Source organism: Sceloporus occidentalis, unplaced genomic scaffold, assembly GCF_023333645.1.
Source record: "Sceloporus occidentalis isolate IW3139 unplaced genomic scaffold, rSceOcc1.0.p SCAF_4, whole genome shotgun sequence".
Taxonomy (NCBI): domain Eukaryota; kingdom Metazoa; phylum Chordata; class Lepidosauria; order Squamata; family Phrynosomatidae; genus Sceloporus; species Sceloporus occidentalis.
Genome location: NW_028316984.1, coordinates 62,230,224 through 62,255,786, shown reverse-complemented (window position 1 = coordinate 62,255,786; position 25,563 = coordinate 62,230,224). Strand labels below are relative to the sequence as shown.

At 39.5% G+C, this 25,563-nt stretch overlaps 1 protein-coding gene across 5 annotated transcripts in view; it reads right to left on the bottom strand.

Annotated features, from left to right (window-relative positions):
• NCKAP5 (NCK associated protein 5) overlaps window positions 1-25,563 on the bottom strand; it is a 783,557-nt gene that overhangs the window by 72,692 nt on the left and 685,302 nt on the right. For 4 of the 5 annotated variants that reach the window (XM_089520139.1, XM_089520141.1, XM_089520142.1 and 1 more), the window contains one exon: window positions 2,721-3,038. The exons of the other annotated variant lie outside the window; for it this stretch is intronic. In XM_089520139.1, the coding sequence (XP_089376265.1) occupies window positions 2,721-3,038 (318 nt within the window). The remainder of the gene's footprint in view (window positions 1-2,720; window positions 3,039-25,563) is intronic. 5 annotated transcript variants of the gene reach the window in all.

Below are 25,563 nucleotides of genomic sequence, written 5' to 3'. Positions count from 1 at the left end.
ACTTTTATTTAGCCTTCTCTGCTAAAGAAAGACCTTTCTTTAGCCTTCTCTGCCAAAGAATGTTGATGCCTCACCAAATTACAAATCCCAGGGTCCTGTAGGATGGAGCCACAGCAGTTAAAGCAGTGTCAAATTGCACTATTCCTACATTGTAGAAGTGCTTTTTCTTACTTGGCATATTGAAACAGCAATGCTGGTTTTATCTAATTCCTAATTTCAGGTCTTCACACTTTCTATCTGACTGGTAGGAAAGTGAGACCCAGTATTTACAGTTTGTTAAGAAACCAGGAGTTCTTTCAATATTTTGGTTCTTATTTTCTTAAAATTACTACTTTACAATTTTATGTTTCCCCATTTCTTCTTATATTTTTTCTTTCCTAAAACAATTTTATAGATTCATCTACTCATTCTGAGCCTACCAAATGAGGGGTAATTATCAACCCATCCATCAAAACTGTAACACAGCCACACATCCAGTGGGCATGGCCCGACAACCAGACTGGCCAGTAACAGATGCTATAGTGCTAGCTTTGTAAAAGTGGAAAGGCAGGGAAATGAGATGTCAGTATTCTCTCCATCTTTTCATTTCTAATGGTGAAATTCAATTGTTATGTCTGTTTGCAGTGGATGGGTAGGTTCTGTTGCATGAACAGAAATCCACTGCACAACATGTGATGTAGCCCTAAGCTTATTAACCACATATAGCAGCTTCAGGAAGAGAATTCTTGGTATTAATCTTCCATAGGGATAAAAATGATTTCTGCTAATTCAAAAAGCCAAGGGAATGGAGAAACGGGAGAAAGGCACAGAGTGGGAATTCTCTGCAGGCAGTGTTATCATAAACTTGTCTCTAACTCATAAAACATGATCTGTTTAAAGCCTGCAATTCATTCAGAAACTACTTCAGGTTTTGTGTCCTTCAGTCAGGCTATTCTTGTAGACATGACTATGGCCTGTGTAAAGTACTTGAGGTCATGAGCGTGATGGTATCTCCTTAACCTGATCTCTGTTGTTGCTCATAAAGGCAAGAGAAGATGTAGATGTGCCATCCCCATTATTTGGTATGACCTATAATGCAATTATAATGAAAGTCGAACAATAGTGAAAGCACATGGCACAGTTACAAACATTCATTTTAGAGACATTTATATTTTCAAAACTACTCTTCAAAAGTAATTTCAGAAATGAATAATATTATGCATTAGGATCTGTATTGAGGTCATATTTATATATCTACATCTATATATTTATATACTTATATATCTATATATTTATATGAGGTCTAATAAGAGCAACAAACTGAGGAACCTGGGCTGTAGTGTACTACTTTTATTTCATGTTGAGTTATTGATTTACATGTTTTATATATAAGAGCACATGTTCCCTTGCTGCATCTCACCATTTTATGCTGCTTGTATACTGATCTACTTCTGTGTGGTATTCGTATTTGTCAAAGAATTAGAATTTATCAAGCTTTATGTTTGCTTCAAGACATCAGCAATTGCCTCTAACGTAAACGTTGTTCAGCTAAAGGAGAATTCACTATGCTAATATTATATAAGTATGTGTACCCTGGATGATGTCTGAAGATCATATTCCTGCCATATCAGTTGTTAATATCTCTCTGCACACATGCTCTTGCCTTGTCTTTGTTATATCATTCATTTCTTAAGTTAATCCAATATATATACATATCATATGAAACATATCCATAAATCACTTTCATTTTATCATAAATTAAAAAGGGCATTTGAAAAACTATATCTGACAAGTCATTTATCCACTGCAAGAGTTCTCCTGATATGATGAAACTTATTACTATGGATCTCATTTTGGGAGAAAGGCAGGATGTTAACCCAATAAACAAAATAAATAAATAAATAAATACACAGCATGAATGGCTGATTGCAGTCAATCTGATCAGAGTTGTCCTTTTTCCATTCTATTGATGGAGACCATTTGGGACTTAAGCCATTCATTCAGTGTGGAAGTATGTACATATCTCCGGACTCCCCCCCCCCCCCCAAAAAAAAAAAATCCATGCTATACCAAAATCTACTTGGTGATGGCCCAATAGATCAGATTCCAAAATTCTATTAATAAAATAATTGTACTGTTGAGTTGTGTGCATTTGTGTGTGTGCATACATACAGTTGGCCTTCCGTTTTCATGTGGGATCTGTTCCACACACACACACCCGCACACAAAATGGAGGCTTGTACATATTCAACTCCCATAGGCTTGAATGGGGTACTGGCCTGTGCTGCGGCAGCCCAGGAGTGCGCACCATTGAAGACAGCAGAGGTCACCCCTCTGCGGATATTCAAGGGCATGGATCTTGGATCTGCGAGTTATGAGGGGCGAATGTGTGCGTATGAGAAATTTTGTAAGCCAGGTTTTAACATTTTTAGTACTTAGGTTTGTTTTCAGTCTCAGGATAAACCTGTCCTGGCTTGGCCTTGATGTTATCTGAGAGCTATTTAGAGATTTGGTGTGTCACAGAGCAGACTTTATAAAATGACAGATTAGTATTTCATGTAACAGGATTTCAACGTCAGTGTGGTCACTAGCTTGTTAACCTTCTAGAGTAACTTTGAAGAATCTTTGCAGCTGTGCATTTCACATGTCTTTTATCCAATGTCATTACTAAAGGTCTCTGCTAAGGGAAACAGACAACAGAGCACAAAGAACCTAATTTGCAGCATAACTGTCATTTTTACCTGCAAAAGCTGGTTTTGGGAGGCGGCTCAGAACAGGCCGTAAACCTTTAGCTGTCATGGTAGGATCAGATGCTGAATGAGATATTATGCTCTCCAGAGATCCCTGGTTCTTATTAGCTGTTGAAGGCACTTCACGCTCAAGGGTTTTGGCCTTCTCAGAAGGAACCTGAGGAAAAGTGTGTCCAGGTGATGTGAAAACTTGAGTTTCTAAATCCAGTTCTTGTTTAGAAACATGCCTTCCAGTTGATCGGTTTCCTGAGTCAGGGAGAGGGAAGGTTCCTATTCCACTGTCCAGTGTTCTCATTTGGCAACAGGATTCTAAGAAAATACAATGTAATTTGGTGAAACTCAAAAATCTTGAAGGACATCTTGAAGAAAGAACTTTTGAGAAAAGAAAAGGGCTCTATCTTAGTGGCACATCTGTTTTGCACACAGATCCCTTTTATTTCTAATTACAAGTATCTCAGACTTTAAAGTTGGGGTGGGTGTTTGTGATTCTAGAGAACTACTGAGAATCAGAATGCATAATACTGGTTTAGAATATGAACATAAGAATATAAGAAGAGCTGGGGTGAATTCATCTAGGCCTATCTAAGCCAATGATCTGTCGGAGCATTGGCCTAAATCCAATTGCTAGTTCCAGTTAGAGTGGGCACACTGAATTACTTGCTAAATGATATGTCAACAATTATGCAAATCCCATTGATTTATGTAAATCCCATTGAATCAATTGCTGAATTGTAAATCAACATTTATGCAAATCCCATTGATTCAATGGGTTTATACTGGTTGGACTAGCAAATGTATTTAGGCCAACATCCCACAGTTGTCAGCCAGCCACTGCTACTGGAGGAATGAAAAGTCCCACTATGAACAATACTAGCCATATCATGAATCAATTGGTCTAATCTCCGTTTGAGGTGGCTGCTACAGGTTGTGGCAGTTACCTCCACAGTTTAGATGTATGAAAAAGTACTCCGTTTCACCCCCTTCCCTGAATTACCCATTATTCAGTTTATTGCATGGCTGTTTTTTACTACTGTGTATTTGAAAAAAGGTATCCTTACGAAATTTCCATCATGTATAATTTTATATATCTTTGGCTGAAGAAATAATACTGTTTGACATCACCTTAACTGTTTTGGCTCAATGCTAAGGAATTTTGGGATTTATTTTGTGAGATATTAAATCTTCTGTCAGAGTGCTCTGGTGTCACAAACTACAAATCCCAGGATTCCATAATACTGACCCATGGTAGTTAAAGCAGTGTCAAATTGCATATTATTGCAGTTCAGATGCCACTTGCATCACACTTACCCATTATTCCCCTTTATCTATGCTAAGGAGTTGCAGATGCTGTAACTGTTTTCACAGGGTAAGTCCTAATATGGTAGTTCTTTGACAATTTTGATTACCCCTTGTTGCATTTTCCTCAGCTATGCAATACCCAGTTTGGAGAAATATTTTTGAACCTATTTATTGTCCTTTGGTTCTTGTTCTAACAACCATCAACAATTTGGTATCATCAACAAATCTTCGCACCTCATTCGCACCCCAACCTAAAATCCTTTATTAAGAAGATAAAAACTAGCAGTCCCATTTATTTATTTATACCCCGGTTTTCTTAAAATTGGAACTCAAGCCAGATTAGAATTTTTAAAAGAACAACACAGCTAAAAACTTACAAAAAGGGCATATTAAAATGGAATTAAATTATTCACAGTATTGATACTGAAAAGCAATTCTGTGCTTTCTGTTCTTTAACCAGTTAGCATTCCATAAGTGGGCCTTTCCTCTGATCCAGTGCTTACTGGGTATGGCTATTCTCTGTAGACTCTAGTTAGATTAAATGTTCTGAACTTGTTTAATGCTGGTTACATGTTCAAAAAATAGTGAACACTTAAGAAGTACTGGCTCTTCAAGTGTTGTGGCATATATATATATATATATATATATATATATATATATATTTCTATGCTCATTAGAAAAGAACACATGTTCAACTAGAATTAATAATTACCACAAAATTAATTAGAGTGAAAGCTGCACAGTTAACCTCTGTCTGGGTGATTAAGACACACACGTTGTAAAAGGCCCAACTCATAATCTTTTTAAGCAAAATGCTTAAGGGTACATTTAAATTTAATCTGGAATACTATTGCATACAAAAAGTAAATAATAATGTAGCTGGTAAGATGACACCTCTTTTTATAGTCACTGCTATTCCCTTCCCCAAAAGGCACTCTCATAATACCATTCTGCTACTATTGCTTAGTATCTACATACTGCCTTAGGTTGTCAGGATAAGATTAAGTTTACTGTTGCCAGAGGGCAACTCAGTCCTAAAGGGTTAGCTACTACCAGTGATCATTTTATTTTGAACTAGAACTGTAACTTTCCTTGAATGCACCAGCAAAGATATTTGGGATTTCAGCAAGGAAATACAGCCTTTGTCACAAGACTCATTTCAGTATCACCAGCTCATATCAAAGATGTATAAACTTGGCTTAGGAGATTCTGTGGGTGAAAGGTTATAAGGAATAAATCTCTGAGCAGAATATGAGTATCCTAAGTGAAGTAACTAGTTTGTTTCAGGACCACAGTTAGCTTTCTTTCCAGAGACAGCTCTAGGAAAAGAAAATACTGTATATAAAGAAATAAAAATGTAAACCCACATTCTATCTGCTGTATATACTTTAGTTGGCATCTGTTTCATCAAGTTTTTGAGTTACAGAAATATGCTTCTGCTTTTTGAGGTCTTTTATTATTTCATTGCTGGGTTTGGGCTTTAACTGAGTTTTTACCTGTGTGTTAGTGAATGGATAGTAAAGTCTTATATATGTTTTTACTGTAGAATAGGAATCCCACTTTTAATAAGTTGAAAACTACAGCATCCAACTGTGAATGGGAGTATTTCTTATATCCACATGATTTTAACTGATACTATTCACGCTTGTGTTTTGCTTCTGAATGCAAATGCCATTTGAACCCATCTCAGCCATTTTCAGCAACACTGTGGCTTTTGCACATTTCAGTAAAGAATCAGCTGATGGCACATTTCTCCTTGTCATGCATTTTTATTTTTGCAGCTGAGGCAATTAAAAAACTACAACAGCTAGGTCCCCCCCCCCCCACACACCAATTTTTTGGTGGCCTTCATCTCTAAAAAAGAAATAGTGAACATAGACAAAAACCCTGATAGTGCTGTAGAGAGTATGTGTGTGAGGTAACACATGTCTCTACAAATTATCCTAGCAGTTCTCAAAAGGTTAACTCCAAGATATGGACACTCTTTGTCTCTCTGAGGAAATGGACTAATGTCAGAGTTCAGGATCCAAGATGAGTGCATACAATCACTCCATTTATGAGAGATATTCCATCACACAGAGAGACACATGTATTTCACCCATTGGTGATAATTTCCTGCTAATGGAAAGATCTCATGGCAATGGAATTATTTAATGTCAGCCCTGCTGCAATTTTGTTACGTGTCGTCAACCCACATTTAGGTGGTTTATGATGGTCATAGCTTTTGCTTTTGCATGAACGACTCAAACACTCTGCTATAGACTCGGAGTTGCTGTGATCAGAATACTAGCAAAAACAGTCGGCCCTCCTTATCCACAGATTTTTTATCCACAGATTCAAGCATCCACGGCTAGAAAATATTCCAAAAAAGAATAAATTCCAAAAAGCAAACCTTGATTTTGCCATTTGATATAAGGGACACCATTTTGCTATGCCATTATATTTAATGGCACTTGAGCATCCATAGATTTCGTTATTCAAGGAGGGTCCTAGAACCCAACCCCAGCGGATAACAAGATCCCACTGTACCTTTATTTAGCCACAAGCTGATATATACAGAAGGCAATAGGGAAGAATCTGATGATAGGCCTCCAAAGTACTACTATGAAGCTGTGTTTTTATACTATATTTTAGCCTGACTACCTTAAGGGTAGTTAACCTGAGGACTACAGTCCTTAACATGTTGAACTGGAATACCCATGGTTAACTGTAATTATTATGCAGAACATTACTGAAGCGAATATGAAATGAAACATTGGTCTTATTAATTCTGAATGTATGAATTGATCAAAATAGTTATCTAAATAGAGAGCAAGTGTGGCATAGTGGTTTAGGTGCAAATTCCCTGGAATTTGCCATGGAAAACCACTGGATGGCCTTGGACAAGCAACATTCCCTCAGCCTGAGTGGCAGACCTCCTCTGAAGAAATCTTGTGAAGCAAACTCCACATACGGGATCACCATATGTTGGAAATGACTTGAAGGCACACAACAACAACCACCAATTATAAAACTAGTTATAAATTCTGAACTATCCACCTCACAGCCTTAGACATATAGTTAGAACCTTTGATTGGAACCCAGTCTTAATTGTACCGTGAAACTGAAATTCCCAGGGTATGATTTATTGATGCTAATGGATCTTCCTTCCAATCAATGTGGAAATGGACAATGTCAGCCTGCAAACAGAACTCATTTGCTTCTACCTTGCAAGCTGTGTGTGTGTGTGTATCTGTTGAATTTTTGTAACCAAACTACAAATGTAATTCTTTCTTTCTTTCTTTGTAAAGATTTTGTAGATAATTTGATATTAACCTATGCAGCTATACTCCACCCATAAATTGATACAGAGATTGATATTGAGATCTTCCTATGCTCAGAGTTTTATTAACATACTCTGCTTCCTTCAAGTGTCTGATCTGACTTTATTTAAAGGAATTAAACAAATATTTATTATTCATTGTTTCAATAGCCCCAGTTCACTGTGATTACTCCTTGACAGGTTTGGGATTTATTTCCTGTATTACATGGTGCCCACTATTGATTTTCAGAAGAAAATCATCCTCTGCTTTATAGATTGTAGCAAAATCTTTGACTGTGTAAATCATGAAAAACCATGGATCACTCTTAAACAAATGGGTGTGCAATAACATTTGATTGTCCTGATAGATTATCTGTACTCAGGAAAAGAGGCTACTCTTCAGACTGAATACAGAGAAACAGAATGGTTTCCAAATGGCAATGGGGTCCCCCAAATGAACGCTGAATGTATCATGCATGAGGACAATAACATCAAAAATTAACAAAACAGTGATACCATTGTTTTTTGTCGGTTTTTCGGGCTATGTGGCCATATTCTAGAAGAGTATGTGCATGGGGGAACAGAACAGCACACATGCAGGTGATGGAGTGGCCCACATGCACGGGTGATGGAACAGTGTGTGGTGATGGTGGAGTGTGAGGGATTGTGGGGTGTGTGTGTGTGACCAGATGTCACTCTCCTTCTGGGGTGTCACCTGGTGCAGGCCACCACAACCCTAGTGACGCTACTGGATATTCATAGCCTCTTCAGATTCAGGAAAGTAAAATTAGCAACACAAAAAGATACTTCCTTTGAGATCCAGGATGCCTCCATCCTTTGTAAGGCTACAAATCTATTTGTTAGGCAGAGAACATAGACTTGTCCATGACATGTATTTTGTGCCTTTTGGTTGCATCAATACACATATCAGTTTTGTGGATTTTTGATGTTATTGTACTGTACTTTGTTATATGGCCAACATGGCTATCCATGGATATGCATCATACATAAAGTAGGATTAGACTCAGAGCATAGAAAAGTGAAAACTGAAGAAAGGAACATTAACAATTTAAGATATACAGATGATACCATATTACTAACAGAAAGCAGAGAAGATATTGGAGGATTGCTGAAGAAAGTCAGTGAAGAAAATGCAAAGGCAGGTTTACAACTTAACATTAAGAAAACAAAAATAACAAACACAGATGATTAACATATCTTCAAAGCAGATGGCGAAGGTATTGAATCAGGCCAAGATTTTCCATTCTTTGGCTTGGTCATTAATCAGAATGAAGACTACAGAAATCAGCAGACTAGGACTTGGAAGGGCTGCTATGAAGGAAGTAGGTAGATATTTCACTGAATACTAAAGTTAGGACTATGCATGCCATCACATCTCTACTTTCTATGTATGATTGTGAAAATCAACTCATTTGAAATGTGGTGCTGAAGAAGAATTCTACAGATACTGTGAGCTGCTAAAAAGACAAATACATGGGTCCTAGAGCAAATAAAGCCTGAACTCTCTCTCTAGAAGCCAAGATTACTAAACTGAGACTGTCATACCTTGACCATATTATAAGATATGACTCACTCAAAATCCTCCCCTACCCCCAAATTTCCAAAAGCAAACTGTGATATTGCCATTTTATACAATGGACACAATTTTACTACACCATTGTATATAATGAGACTTGAGCATCTGCAGAATTTGGTCTACAGGGGATCCTGGAACCAAATCCCAATAGATAACCAAAAATCCACTATATAAAGGCAAATGGGACCAGATTGCCTCCCCTGCCTGCTCAATTGCTCATTTCTACTGCTCTATGAATCTTTAGCACACTCTCATCTAATGGATGATGCTGTACAGATCAGGTCCTCTGCTATAACTTACTGCAGTTGTGGAGACAATGTGGTGCCTATGTAATGCTCCTAAAGTCCAGATACCTTTCTGCATTACAAAGTCTTACATTCACTTTCATTAATCATCTGAAGATGCAAACTGCCAGCATAAGTAATATTTTTTTCACCTGAAAGTAATGTTCTTCCATGACTGAATCACAGAGGGGATTTTTTTTTCCACTTTTACTTGAGACACAAATAGACTTTAAATTTCCTGCACTTTGAAAATCTCCCTATTGCCGCATGGCCAGAAGGAGGAGGAGGAGCCTGCCTGCAAAAGATAGCCTTCTCATCATAACATCTTTACTAAGGGCTGAAACAACATGCAGGCATCTGACTAACATCTCCAATTGTTTTTTTCTCTTGTTTGGTTTGTAACATTTTGCCTGATGAAGAAGTCCATAGAACTTCGAAAGCTTGCAACAAGTTTATTGTGCATTTCAGTTGGCCAATAAAGGTATCTTGGATGGATTTTTGTTGGATATTATGTTTATGATTATTTATTATTATTCAGGTTTCTACACTAGTATGGCTTTCAAAGGAAACAACCACTACTTTATTCTATTTTAATTAATTTAAACAAATCATGCTGTATCCCAACAAAAATAATCCACTTTGAAGCTGACACTGATTTGGCAGAAATGCATTGATTTCCCCCCACCCATTTGTTTTAGCATTTCTGAGAATGGAAAGGACAGGCAAATGAGAAGATCTGCTCCACCATCTGTACTTTTAAGTGTTCTTGCCAATAACACATGTAGATTAAAGATGTTTATTAGTAGTAAAATATCAAATGGAAGGTGGGGGGGTCATAAGCTTTGCATATGTTATGAAAATGAGTGACTGATATCTGGAAATAGTCATTAAAACCTATGTGGCTACCATGATCTATTATTTTCTTCTCATATATTTCCTAGGAAAACAGTCAGTCGCTTTAGTGCAACTCCGGGAGATGAACTGTAGGTCTTCTTATTTTTAACTTATGTTATAGGAAATGCTCAACAGTAGAAGAAGGAGTGATTACAGCAACAAATTCAGTAAGTTAGGTAAATTGAGTGTGAATGTAAACTGCACTCCCATATTAATAGCGTTGTTTTTAGAAAATACAAGTAATATTTGATTTTTTTTAAAAAAAATCTAAGAATCACAATATGGAAGAAAGGGGACAGAATTTGAAAGAGCTGTACTTACTGTGACTGAGTTAAATAACAAATTGGGACTGTTATAAAAACATCAATACATAGAAACATAAAACTGAAAGGGAAAGGATTTGTTAGATCATATTGAACATCATCAGCCGATACAAGATTGCTCACTACAGTATATTCTGAACTGCTTTTTTCAGTCTAATTTGAAATTGCCCAAGCAGTGGAACTTCTAACTTTTCCCTGGGGGGAATCTGCCACAGCTTTAAAGAGCTTGCTGTCAGGAGATGTTATCAAACATTTAGCCTAAATTTTGCTCAGATTTAAGCCAACACTTCTAAATCTGTCTCTTGGGTATTTACTTTTTAAGCTACATGTAAATTGCCATTACAATCCTTTTAACTGCTATTTGAGCTACTGGTGCCAGACACAAGGGGCAATATATTTAAGTGACAGAGTCTGTGATCATGGGAACAAAGGCAAATAGCATCAAATGCTTCACTAGGTGTTAATTGGGAGTGTGTCCCTCATTTTTACAAAGAACAGAAAGTCTTATGATGCCTTAAAGACTAGCATGTTTTATTTAGCATAAGAGTTTGTTGAGTGCACCCCACTTCATCAAATGGATGGACTGTTGCCTCAATTGTGCACATTTTGGGGTGGGTGAGTGTATGGTTTTAGATTGCAGTCCCCTCTATTCCCATTACTGTAATTACAGTCATCCACCAAAACTTCATATCACATGGATTTTCTTGGACTTTAAGAATCCACAATACCTTTCAGTGTTTTTGGTGGGTTTCTCGGGCTATGAGGCTGTGTTCTAGAAGAGTTTATTCCTGATGTTTCGGCAGCAGCTGTGACCAGCATCTTCAGAGAAACTCGACTTTCATTGTTTTTCCAACAACACATTTTTACTTTGGAAATCTCCTAATTACTGGTACTGTTCTTGATTTGTTTACATACATGGATCCCTTGCTTACTTTCCAATCCCAGGAAAGCTAACATTATTGAAGCTATGTGAAAATATAAAGAAATCCTCCTTTGTACAAGGTTGCACAAGTTACATTAAACATATATAGGAGAAATGGGATTGCATACTACACAGAACACATACTGAACACAGGCAAGATCCTTATTCCTTTGCTAAACACTCAATGTACCATATGAGAACAGCTTCTGGTTTTTGTTCTCCTGTGAGAAATTAACATTGCTCATAGTGTCCAGACATGACTTGGGAAAGCACACAATCTTTTTAATGGTGCCAGAAATCAATTAAAACTTCCCATTTTCTTCTTACTTTAATTTATTAAGAGCTAAGAAGAAATTGGTACTCTGTTGCTGTGATGATATATAACAAATGAAAAGCATTTATTAAAATTTTATTTATATGTTATATATCTTTTAAAAGTCAGGTTTATTAGTAACTCTGGAATTATCGTACTTAAAAATACTTCCTTCCTACACATTAGTCTCAAGGGAAGCTAGGAGAAACTGGGGAAGTATTCATGAGCATTTTATTTCCATTTTTGATGCAACCTTGGAATTTTTGTTGTTAATTGCCATCAATTCAATTTCAACTTAGGGCAATCCTATGAATGAGAGACTGTCTATTCATCCTATCATCAACAGCCCTGCTCAGGTTTTGCAGACTCGGTGCTGTGGTTTCCTTGATTGAGTCTACCCATCTTGAATGCTGTCTTTCCCCCCCCTAGTGCTTTCTACCTTACCAAACATTATTGCCATTTTCAATCCATGGATGGTTGAATACATGGTTACATAGGGTTGACTGTGTAACAGCTCTGATGCTACAAAGTGCCCGGGAGCCCTGGTAATCTCTCAATTTGCTTGTTTTATGACTAGTTTGGGAAAGGTAGATTTTGGACTACAAATTCCATGGTGGTCTACTATGACCACCATGATGACTGAGGTATTCTGGGGGTTTTAGTCTCCAAAACTAAATTTCACAAGCTTGGCTCCTGACGTAACTAAGATATCTTCTATATTCTCTGATGGAAAGAGAAATGAATATGAGCCAAAGGGTCTGTAATCAAGGTTTCCCATTTCCCATTTCTGAGTTCTGAAATGCTTTAAAGAAAGTTTTATAATCATCTCTTTGGGAATAGGAGTGGAAGGTTGAGTTTGGATCTTGTCTACACTTCTCTCTTTTCTAAATAGCATTTTTGTAGGGGGTGGGCAAAATGGCAAAAAGGGCACATAATCTATGCATGTCCTTGTAGCAAGGTATTTGAATACATTCATGATGGTAACAGGCACATTCTCATAACAAACTGCCCACATGGTTACAGTAGCTCACACATACTGGTTGTCCTCATCTCTTTAACAAAATATCAACAGTGGAGGCCAGTTTGTCTGTGAGGAGTTTGCCAATATCTGTACCTGAAATAGTTTCTCAAGCACTTGTCTCAGTTAATTTTAAATGCCCCTAAACATATTTTCTGATATTTGTCTTCATTCTATTGGTTAATCCCAACTAGAATAACCCCACTGAGTCAAGTTCTAAATGTGGAGTCAGTAAATACTGTAGGTAATTTGAAAAAATCTTTGATTCAGTGGGTGCACTCTAGTTTGGAATAACAACAGAGCCTCTAGAACTATAATCCTGAGCTTGGTACATACTTAGGAGAAAGGTGTGGAGAGTCTGCATGTGTGGCCTGTCCGGCTTACTGCAATGAAGTATCCAGCTCTGCGTGTACAAATACAGAGAGGTGCAATTAGATTCTGCAAAGAACTACTGTCACCATCCTAAAAGTGTCCCTCCATTCTCATTTCCTGTATTTGAAAATAAAATTTAAGCATGCCACATCTGACAGACTACAACGCTGCATGCACTTTGGAGAAAGTTCCATTCATATTCAACAAAATTATTTCTGTGTAAATGGATGGGGGTGAGACAGGTGGTTAAATGGGATTCCTAATACTAAGTGAGATTCCTATTTTCCCCCCAGTGGGTCAATGGCGCTTGACAGAGAAAAAAAAAGGTTCCCCATTCCAGATCCCCTGCATAAGGAAAAATCCACCTATGCTCAAGCTCCATAGGAAATAATTGGGCTTGTGCATGTGGTGAAGTGGCATGCGCACGCCATAGGCGCGCATGTCATTGTTTTCTCTTCCCAAGTGGTTTCTACGTAAGCTTAAAGCTGCGTAAAATGCATCCGCGCATGGTGCGGGCGAACTGTAGTTTCATAAATAAATAGTGTAAAGAATACAATTGTGGTATCCTGCACCATATTCTTGGAACAGAGTGGTTATCTAGAAAATGTGGCTATTATAGGCTTCATGACCTTTAACGGTTTTTCTTAATGCTGGTTTTAATTGCTGGTTAATATTTTGAGGAGGACATCAATTTCCTTGTCTTGCTACCTGCTACTACAAATTAAGGAAGTGAAAACTTGTTCATGCTGGTTTTTCAGAGCAAATTATATTGGAACTACAGACTATTTCTTTCTTGGGGTCATGAGTTCACCTCCTCTGGATCAGATGATAATTCTACCATTCTATTTGTAACCAAAGCTAACTCATCTAAGCAGGAAGCAGCAGTTGATAAAAATGGCAATAGTTTAAAGCCAACATTCAGCTACTAATTTACTTCAGGAAGAATTTCTTTTATTATTATTATTATTATTAACCTTTATTTATGAAGCGCTGTAAATTTACACAGCGCTGTACATGCAATCTTTTTAGTTAGACGGTTCCCTGCCCTCGGGCTTACAATCTAAAAAGACATGACACAGAAGGAGAAGGGAGTGGTAGAGGGAAAGGGTAAGAGGTCCAGCAGTTCCTCTCTACCTCCGAGGCCTGGACCAAGGCAGATGGACAGGAGGGAGGGCTTGGCTTCAAAATGGAAGGTTAATCTTCATCCAGGGAAAATACATACTCTCAAATAGGATAATACATATACAATACATAGCAATACAGGAAATGGTTTGATAAACAGGCACTAAAAGAACATCAGATGGTAAGTGACAATTATGCAATGCCTGGGAAGGCTTCTCTGAACTGGATGGTTTTCAACTCCGTTTTGAAGCTAGTTAAAGAAGTGATGGCTCTTGCTTGTGGGGGAAGAAGGTAACAAATTTGTTCTTTGTAACAAATGTCTGAAATATAAAAGCTAGTTTGATATTTGAAAATAGAATTGTACACTTTTACGCTGGCTGAGATGGAAATTGATGGGTAATTAATATTAAGGCAATTGATGTATCTTGCATTATTTACATTTAACATTTAATTTTAGATCAGTAGTTTAGTCCCTGCAAGAGGTCATAGGATGAACTTCCACCATCCCCAAGTAGAACTAGAAAAGACTGCTTTCTGAAATCCTTGGACCTGCCAATGCAGAGACAATGCTAAACTAGATTAAATCATTGTCCAATACAGTATAAGATATCCTCCACTGTTTCTAGTAGGGATTGCAAAGCATGGGGGGAAACTGGACAATGAGCCCTTGGTGGCCCCATTCCAGGTCAGTAACCTCTGAGGTCAGTGTGCAGAACCACTAAAACTAACAGGAAAAAAAAAATTACGATTAACCAGAATCAACCATCAACCAGAACCAGAAACATGCTCTTAGATATTTTCTTAGATGTACTGTAAGTATGATTGAAAGAAGGAACAGCAACTCTATGTTTACAAGGCCTGTACTTAAGCACATTTTACAAACATGTTCTTGTCACTAAACGTAGTAGTATTGATTTGTACAGAACTGTGTTTAGGACTGGACTGTTAATAGCTGATTAAACTTATATCCATCTGTATTGCACATAGGCAAATATAAGATCTGGCCAACAAACACAAGCACTTTCCCTTTGAGAATAAGTGATAAAAGCTACAGTGGTCCAACATTTAAATCATCAAACAGTATAAATCTTTATAATGCCAGTGGCTTCTGCCACAATATGTATAAACAACACTTTATATTTTATTCAGTGAGTAATTCTAGTCAAGAATAATAACATATTTGTGAGAATGTTAGTCATTATATCATCTGCCTGTAACTTATAAAGGAGACTAGGCTTTCTGGCATGCTAGTTATTATAATTCAGCATCTGAGCTCTCCATAAATATAAGGACAAAAGTTTTAAAAAGCAACTATGTGTAACAAGGAAGTTGATCCACAATGCTATTGTGTTCTACACAGAAGAGGGAGAGCTAAACTCCATCCCACAGTAATGCTGCAGAAGAATTGCCAATTAGACAAGTGCTATGTGCACTATCGCTTAGAAGCAGAAAGCAATTATTTGTCTTCGGCAGAGTGTGACGAAGAGTAACTTGACATTATTTAGAAGATACTAATGTATGCTAGATACTTATTATTCAAGGAGGATATGTGTTTCTATAATCTATACAGAGTTATTGCATGTGTACCCATCTAGAGTTATTTCTACGTAACAACCATGCCTATCCAAACCATTTTCCGAGTCTGAGGGAAAACAATTACCATCATCAATAGACACAGATGGTGTTCATAGTGGGAGGACATTTTCCTAACATGAGAATTTAGTTAATGTGACTTTCTGATTTAGATTACTTGGGGCAGGGAGGAACAGTCTTTGGGGCCCCAGGCAGCAAAAGCCACATGGCACTATGGAGGATGGGGGGGGGGGGGGCTGTTGTGGTCTGGCCAGGTTGGGGGGGAGCAAGGCAATTTGTTCTCCCAACATACACACTGGGTGACACCAATGCAAACAATGCCACTTGCAAACTGTATTGATACAGGAGCAGGGAGAAAGCCAAATCATGTCCTTGTAGTCCAGTGAACTCCACAGACTACAGTGGCTATGAACAGCAGCAACAGCAACAACACTCCTTACTATGTCACATTTTGGAATGGCTATGAAGTGGGGGAACTATAACTAAATTCTGGCTGACGTGGCCTTCAATGCCCATATCTTCTCTTATCCTGGTTCCTATCTTTTGGAATGGGCCTCTGTGCTGTCTTGTAGCGGACAGTGCCAAGGATTAAGACTTAATGCCCTCACAGTTTTTTTCCTTGTGTAGGGAGCGGGCTCATCCTTCCTGAGCCATAAGTGTTGTTTCTTTTGAATGTAATCCCTAGTCTAGTGAGGAAGATCACAACAAGGCACACAGAACTCAAGCCAAATTATTAAAACCCTACAGATGTTGGATGCAATACACAGAAGAATTATGCAAAAAATGTTATGAGAAATGCTATGAAAATGGTCTTCCTTGTGTGTGTGTTCCCTTACCATGGCCCTGAGTGTACTCTGACTGCAAGCAGCCATGAGGCTTATCCCACTCGATCACAGAGCCAAGCTGCCATGGACCCAAATTCTTTTCAAAGAAGCCAGTAGATGAGGCTAATACTACTGAATGATTCCTTTCCAAGAGCTATTCTTTGTGGTTTCATGTGGTAACATACCATAGCAATCTTATGTTCTTAACTTTGCTTTTGCCTTTCATGAGCATCTCTTTAGAGGTCATGATCTGTTAAATACAGCAGATTCACACTACACAGTTATAGTATTATGAATCTATTTTAACTGCTATAGCAACATCCTTAGAATCCCAACCACAGAGTTTTGAGGCCCATTCACATTACACAAATACATATAGTGCTATATTCTATTTCAGCTGCTGTGGCAACTTCATACAGAATTCTGGCATTTATAGTTTGGTGAGGCACTAGAGGCCTATGGCTGAGAACTATAAATGTCAGGATTATGTAGGGTGTTGCCATGGCAGTTAAAGTGAAATAGAGCACTATACTGTAATTGTGTTGTCTGAATGGGCCCATGGTCAAAAGTACCTGGAGTGATTACCTATTTATGGCCAACAAACAATCTATAAGCAAGAGGTTCTTCCCTGAGTACGCTCAGGAGGTCCCAATCTTAATGACCAACGAATGCAGTTAACTGGTTCCTGAAGCTGAACCAAGTCACACTGTAGGGGAGTATTGACAGGGACAGCCTGATGCCAACCAAACCACAAAATGGGCTACATCTTCCTACATGCCCACAAACAGGGATTCTTGATAAGTATTGGTTTCAGACTTATTGTTCTTGTACTCACTTGTTGTATTCCAACACAATGCTAAATCTTGGCTGGAATCCTGTTGGCATGCTATGTTTGTCAGGTTCCCCTATGAAAGTGCTTTGACATATTTTTTGATGCAAAACAGCTGTACCCCATTCAAGACTGCTGAAGTGGAATTGCATATGTGGTGCATTGTGCATGGATGTATACTGTGTTTGACTGGGCACATGAATTCCAAACAGTTGTGCATACACATTATACACTGATAATACATTGTATATACAAATGTATATATGTGCTGGATTGCTCATTTGGCTGTGCAATGCTTCAATACACTAATAACGCCACGTAACTTTGTAAAATCATAAAACTATGCTCTATCTCCTTGAGGCAGGATCATAGCCAATTATTTATTGTTAAGAAAAAAAAAGAGAGGGGAAGCATGTCAGACTGCACTGCACTGACATAATTACAAACCAGAGATCATAATAATAATAATAATAATTATTATTATTATTATTATTATTTGTATACCGCCCTCTGGCAAACCAATCCGGGCGGTTAACAACAGTAAAATATAAAATATGACAATTAAAAACCCTTTATCCCTCCCCCCCCTTAAGACAGTATTAAATAGTATAACATATTAAAAACACAATATCAAGCATAAAAACAGCAATTAAAACTAAAAACCCTGATATCCCTCTGTTGATCCTCAACCATCACTAAGATGGGGCCACGGGACGAATGAGGGAATCAGGGAACCTGGGCCGGGATGGTTAGTCTGGAAAGGCCTGCCGGAAGAGATCCGTCTTGACCGCTTTTTTAAAGCTGTCTAATGATGTTATCTGACGGATCTCATTTGGCAGGTCGTTCCAGAGTTTGGGGGCAACAGCAGAGAACGCCCTCTGGGAGGTCGCTGCAAGCCTAGATTTTAAAGGCTGCAATAAGTTCCTCCCAGAGGACCGGAGAGCGCGGGGAGGATTGTACGGGAGGAGGCGGTCCCTAAGATAGCTTGGACCCAAGCCATTTAGGGCTTTAAAGGTGATAACCAACACCTTGTACTGGGCCCGGAAGCTGATAGGCAGCCAGTGGAGGGACCTCAAAACTGGAGTAATGTGGTCCCTCCTAGATGTACCTGACACAAGCCTGGCTGCCATGTTTTGAACCAGCTGTAATTTCCGAGTCAAGCACAGGGGTAGCCCCATGTAGAGTGCATTACAGAAGTCAAGGCGTGAGGTTACCAGCACGTGCACAACCGTCTCGAGATCCCTTGCTTCCAGGAAAGGGCGCAGCTGGCGTATCAGCCGAAGCTGATAACAGGCACTCCTGACCGTCGCATTTACCTGATTTGTCATCAGGAGCGACGAGTCAAGGAGCACCCCCAGACTGCGAACACAGTCGCTGGAGGAGAGTGTGACCCCATCCAGGACTGGAGGTTGCAACCCAATTCTTGGTTTCGGGGCCGCTACCATGAGCACCTCCGTCTTGTCTGGATTCAGTTTCAATCTGTTTTTCCTCATCCAGCCCATTACCGCCTGAAGACATTCATTGAGAGAAGAGATGCCATCGGAATTCGAGGCCGACGAACGAGATACGGAGAAATAGATTTGGGTGTCATCAGCGTACTGATAACACCCAGCACCAGATAATTATATCTAAATATGGGCACAGCATATATACCACTTATACGCAACTGACAAAGTAGTCTCTAGTACACAAAGGTTTTGCACAAGATTATTACAGCATTCTTTCATTTCACATGAATTATTTACAACCAGCAGTACATGCTCACATTGGACCATAGGAAGCTGCACTCTAATAGGTCACATTGGTTGTCCACTGTATTGTTAAACTGTGACCAATCAAACTGCATGTGATATAGTGTGCTGCATCCACTCTGGAACACAGGCATCTGCCCTACAACAGGTGAACCTGTTTCTGTATCTTCTGGCAGCAATTCTCCAGGGCCTAAGGCAGACATTTTTCATATCACTTTTTGTCTTGTCCCATAACAAGAGATTCCACAGACAGAATGTAGCGTCTTCAGTATTCTAAACATGCAGTCTTCCTCTGAGCTAAGCAACATTCCCTCCAACTTGATCCAGTCCTTTCTGCAGAGTAATGCAGATCTGGTGTGCACAGTAATCTGCCACAATGAGTTTAAAACAACAGTTTAAAATAACTACAAGATTCTTGACTCCACCAAAAAATTTTCCATCAACCCCATCGGTCCCATCAACAGAAACAATTAACACAAGGTGATTTTTGAAAAGAAATACTGTGTTTTCATTAAAAGGTCACCTTTAGTAAATGTTCACCAAAAAGTCTTGAAATGTGAAAAATTATTTAAAAAGAAATAATACTGCAAGGAGGAAACATTTGTCATTTTTTGTTCTTATGAGCAAGACTGAAACATGTGAAGCTTTACAACCCTATCATATTGATGTTTTAAATGAAAAGATAGGCAAATTAAATATAGCTATGGTAACTTTCAAAACAAGAACACTGCCTTCTTATTTCTCCTTTCACAGTCACAGTATATATGCGGTTTCCACTTAGCTCTATGCTCCGTAATGCCTTAATGACCCCTGAAAAATTAATAAAGGAAGCACTATTCCTTTAAAAAAAAAGCTATATAACATTTTTTTCAAGTATTCAGCTATTTCTTTCAAGAAAAAATAACACACTGACACATCACTCTTTCCTCCCCAATGCGTCTGTTCCATTTTAGTTTCCCAGTCCTCTCTTCAAAATAGTAAAGCAGTAACTTCAAAGGATGATGTCTTGGTATACACATGCTCTTGTTAGGTATATTTTTTAACCTGATTGTCTCTAGGGTGCCTTGGGAAACAAGCCTCCCTCAGGAAGTGCTAGAAAATGTGTGATTACATGTAGCATTGTGCCCACACAAATGACTGCTAAAAAACCTATTCTGCTGCCATTCTTCTTATCAAACTATAACACCTCCAAGTTGAGATTTACAAAAAGAAAAGAAAAGAAAAACCACACACCCCAGAAAAAAAGGGGGAAATTATTCAGTAGTACTGGTTTTGTCTGGCAGTGTTTTCACAGCTGGCAACTTGCTATGTTTGCCTGCAAAGACATTTAGGTATTCTATAGATTTCCTTGGATGGCATGTGAGGAGATAAAGCAAATATCATCCCCTTTATCTGATTGTGTGAAAAATGAATGGCTCAAATGCTGTAACTGTGATAAGATGATTGCTAAATGATTCTTCTCCATTTCTATCCAAAGGGTTGATGAAAGAAATTAAGAGTGACATTGATAAGTTACATTCTGAAGCACTCAGGTCTCATGTTGAGAGACTTTTGCTGTTGTTTTTTGGGGGATGGCAGGGAAGGTAAGAAACATATCTTGTAGCACAGTTTCTTTGTTTCACAGAGGAGGAACTTTTGCATTACTTTCCTCCTTTTCCTCTTCCTTGCCAATTATATGCTTGGCTGTTCTAAAATCAAGCCCTGTAAGTATTATCTGATGTACTTTATCATTCAATCCCATTTATTTTGTTCCATGATTCTGCTCTGTCTTAATATTTCATTCAAGCACACAGCTAATCTGGCTCCAGTTCCTCAGGTCTTTCTAATGTAAATAGTATTTACTCAAATATGTCAAGCTTAATAGAGACATAACAGTATGACACCTGCCACAGTTAATGCATATAGCTCATTAATCATTTCCTCGCATTCCATGAAATGCATCTGAACAATATATATACGTGTGTGTGTGTAAAAAGAACGTTGCAAAACCTGCAATGTTGCAAAACAGATACACATTAATTACTGTAGCAATAAATAAACATTCTTAAGGACACAGTAGATGTTAGTTAGTTAATTGTTAAAAATACTTGGATAATTAGAACCAGGCAAAAGCCAGCATGGTGTACTGTTTTGAGTGTTGGACTATGACTCTGGAGATCAGGGTTCAAATTGTGGTTTGATCATGGAAACCCATTCGGTGACCTTGGGCAAGTCATACTCTCTTAGCTTTGTGGCAATGGCAATCTCCCTGTGAAGAAACTTCACAGTGAAGAAACTTGCCAAGAAAAAAACCATGGTAAGTTTCCCTTAGGGCTGCCATAATTTGGAAATGACTTGAAGGCACACAACAACAACAATCACAGTCACAATGAAGTCACATGAACTGCAGAAAGATATTGCTACCTAACAATTACTTTTGGTTCCAAGGTGTCATGCAGTGAGGGGAAGAGCTGTGGTAGCAGCCTGTTTACAGGGTGCTGTGAGGTAACAAAATTTGCCTAAACATTCATAAATTCACTACAAGTCTTAGGAAGTGCCTTAACTCTCTGGTAAGAACTAGGAACTTTGAATTTTCTATCTATGATCCAGTTAAGTCAGTTGCACCTCAACTGCACTGAAATCTATGGGAATGAATAGAAATACAACCGACTTATATTATTTATTTATTTAGGTATTTATATCCCGCCCTTCAGCCCTAATGGCTCTCAGGGCGACTTACAATTATTATTTTTAATCAGACAGTTCCCTGCCCTCAGGCTTACAATCTAAAAGACACAAAACAAAAGGAGAGGGGAATGGTGGAAGGAAAGGGGATGAGGTCCAGTGGTTCTTCTCTCCCTCTGAGGCCTGGATTTCAGTAATATGTTACAGTTTCAAACAAAAACTATAGCCTTTCATCAGGAGCATACTCAGTTTTTCAAACTAGATTTAGGGATGATTCATCTATGTGTCCAGAAGACCAGGTTACATTCTATCACAGTTTTGTGCTGCTTTTCTCTTTGCTCCTGGGTCCCTGGAAGTGGTTGTACAACCTTGTTGGGCCCATGCAGTGATTGGTGGCATATGACACCACAATAATAATCAGCAATCTTCTCAGACACTACTCAGAGTTTATAGTACCTGGAGTGTTTGAAACAGAAATTGCTATGACCAGTATAACTGTTTTCAGACAGTACGGTCCGAGATTGTCCGTGGGTGGGAATTAATGCTATCTCCCCCTTGTCATGGATGGACCATTTCCTAGTCAAGATAGGACTGGATGCCACTATCCAAAAACCCCTCGGGGGGTGGAGGACCCATTAAAATGGTCCGCCCTCAAAGGCTGATGGAACCCAAAAGGTTCCAAGATGCTCTAGAGGGTATTATGTTTGGGAACGATGGTGACACTGTCGAAACCCTGGTTGACAACTGGGATAGGAATCTATCCGGGGCTATAGACAGTATCGCTCCCGAGCGTCCTTGCCGGCCCGCTCCAAAGAAAATACCCTGGTATACAGAAGACCTTCTCCAGATGAAGCGGGCTGCGCAACGACTAGAGCGCTGCTGGCGGAAACATCAGAACTTATCTGACAGAACACTCCATGAGAACATGTTGCATTCGTATGGAGTGGCAGTCAGTGCAGCTAGGAATTCGTTCTGTGCTGCACAGATTGCATCAGCGGAGTCTCGTCCAGCAGAGCTGTTCAGGGTGGTTAGGGAACTAACGCAAACCCTGGCCACCCAGAACCCTTTGCTTGAACCAACTATTGCCTGCTGTGACGCTTTTAACAACTTCTTTGCTGACAAAGTCTCTCAGATAAGGGCTGATCTTGACGCCAGTTTTCACGCAGAACCTTTAGTAGAGGCATCCAGTGCCTCTGGTAACAAGGTTATTCTGGATCAATTTGAGTTTGTGAGTACCGAGGACGTAGACAAGCTCCTTGGATGCATGAAAAAGACAACTTGCCCTCTTGACCCTTGTCCTTCCTGGTTGACCGTGCAGGGAGGAGATGTTATAACATCTGCTCTTTATCGGATAATAAACACATCTCTTCGGGAAGGTACTGTTCCAACATCTTTGAAACAGGCAGTTGTAAGGCCTTTATTGAAGAAACCTTCCCTTGATCCCCTATCTATGAGTAATTATAGACCGGTCTCCCTATTGCCATTCTTGGGCAAGGTGATTGAGAGGGCAGTTGCTTTTCAGCTCCAGGCGGTCTTGGATTAAACCGATTATCTTGACCCATTTCAAACTGGCTTCAGAGCGGGCTACGGAGTTGAGACTGCCATGGTCGCCTTAGTTGATGACCTCCGTCTGGCAATCGACAGAGGAGATATAACTCTGTTGGTGCTCTTGGACATCTCAGCGGCCTTCGATACCATTGACCATGGTATCCTTCTGAAACGCCTGAGAGAATTGGGTATCGGGGGCACTGCGCTCCAGTGGTTCCAGTCCTATCTCTCAGGAAGGTTCCAGATGGTGAGGCTGGGGGACAGCTGCTCTCGTAAAAGAGAGCTTACATCGGGTGTCCCTCAGGGTGCCATTCTGTCCCCCATGCTATTTAACATTTACATGAAGCCGCTGGGAGAGATCATCCTGAGCCATGGAGCACAGTGTCATCAGTACACTGATGACACCCAGATCTATCTCTCCATGTCTCCGACTGATACAGTGACTAAGGATGGCATCTCTCCTCTCGACGCCTGCCTGAGGGCAGTAATGGGCTGGATGAGGAAAAACAAACTCAGATTGAATCCAGAGAAAACAGAGGTACTCATGATAGGTTCCCCTAGCCCGGGCAGGGAAATTTGCCATCCTGTCCTTGACGAGATTAAACTTCCCCTAAAGGACAAAGTGCGTAGTTTGGGAGTACTCCTGGATCCATCCCTACATTTATCATCTCAAGTAGATGCGATGGCCAGGAGTGCTTGGTATCAGCTTCGGCTGATACGCCAACTACGTCCCTGTCTGGACCGAGGGGACCTAGAAAAGGTAGTACATGCACTAGTAACCTCTCATTTGGATTTCTGCAATGCGCTCTACATGGGGCTACCTTTGTATCAGGTTCGGAAACTTCAATTGATTCAAAATGCAGCAGCCAGGTTAATCACGGGGACAGCGAGGTCCGACCATATAACACCTGTTTTAAAATCTTTACACTGGCTGCCAATTCGTTTCCGGTCCCAGTACAAAGTGTTGGTTATCACCTTTAAAGCCCTAAATGGCTTGGGCCCGGGTTACTTGAGGGAACACCTCTCCCTACATAATCCTCCCCGCACTCTCAGGACTACAGGAAAACTGTTACTCAATCACCCTAAGGTCAGATTGGCGACTACTCAACAAAGGGCCTTTACGGCAGTAGCGTCTTCTCTGTGGAATGCCTTACCTGAAGGGATCCGCCTTAGTGGAACAGCAGAAGCCTTTAAAAAGGCATTAAAAACCCACCTCTTCCTACAAGCCTACCCTGCCAATTCCTTCTAAGATTATCTTTCCCCTATTGACTTTGATGAATTGATATTCATGATTTTAATATTATTACTGTATGTTTTTATCTATGTTTTTGGATTTAATTTGTTTTAATGTGTATTTTTAATATGTGAATTGTGGTATTGTTTTTACTGACTGTCTTTACTGACACTTGTACACCGCTTTGATCCTGGGAAAAGCGGTTAATAAATAAACAATTTATATTATTATTTACAAGAAATGATCTTAAAATTCATTTAATGGAAGCATTACTGCATATAGCTATTTGTCAGACACTCTGAGACTGTACAGACTGGCTTAAAGTGCTGGTGTGGGAGGTGGCAGCGTGGGGGTGTGGTGTTTGGACGCCATATGCCCTGATGCTGCCTGCCCACCTGCCAGTGTCATGCTGCCCGCCTGCCCGCCCGGCGAGCGGCGTCATGGCACTCCTTTGGTGTTTATACAATGCATGCCAAAAGGTGCACCGAAAAGTGTCGCTTCAGCAGCAAGGGTGCCTTTTTGCCGGCTCTAAAAGGAGTGGCATTTTGCTGTTTCTTTTAGAGCCAGCAAAGCACAGGATCAGGGCTGCAGTGTGCGGTTGTCATGGACTGATCCAGTGCTGAAAAGGGCAGCGGCACACCACTCTGTCGGGGCGATCTACTTCGTCCCTCAGTTCTCTGGGTGCCAATCTTAATGTAGTTAAAATGGCACCATCCATATAAGAGGGAGGGAGAAGATGAGAAAAAAAAGTTTTAAAGGAATCCCAACATTTGCACAACTACAAATAAACTTGGGGTGATCCTAAGGAGAAGGAGAAAAAGTCACCATTAAATTGACCAATCAGAATGGAAAAGGCTCAGTGACAACAGAATGCTGGTTGAATTTTGGAAGGAAAAGACTAAAAATGGAGTGAAGAGGATGTAATTATTATGTAAAGATTTGAAAA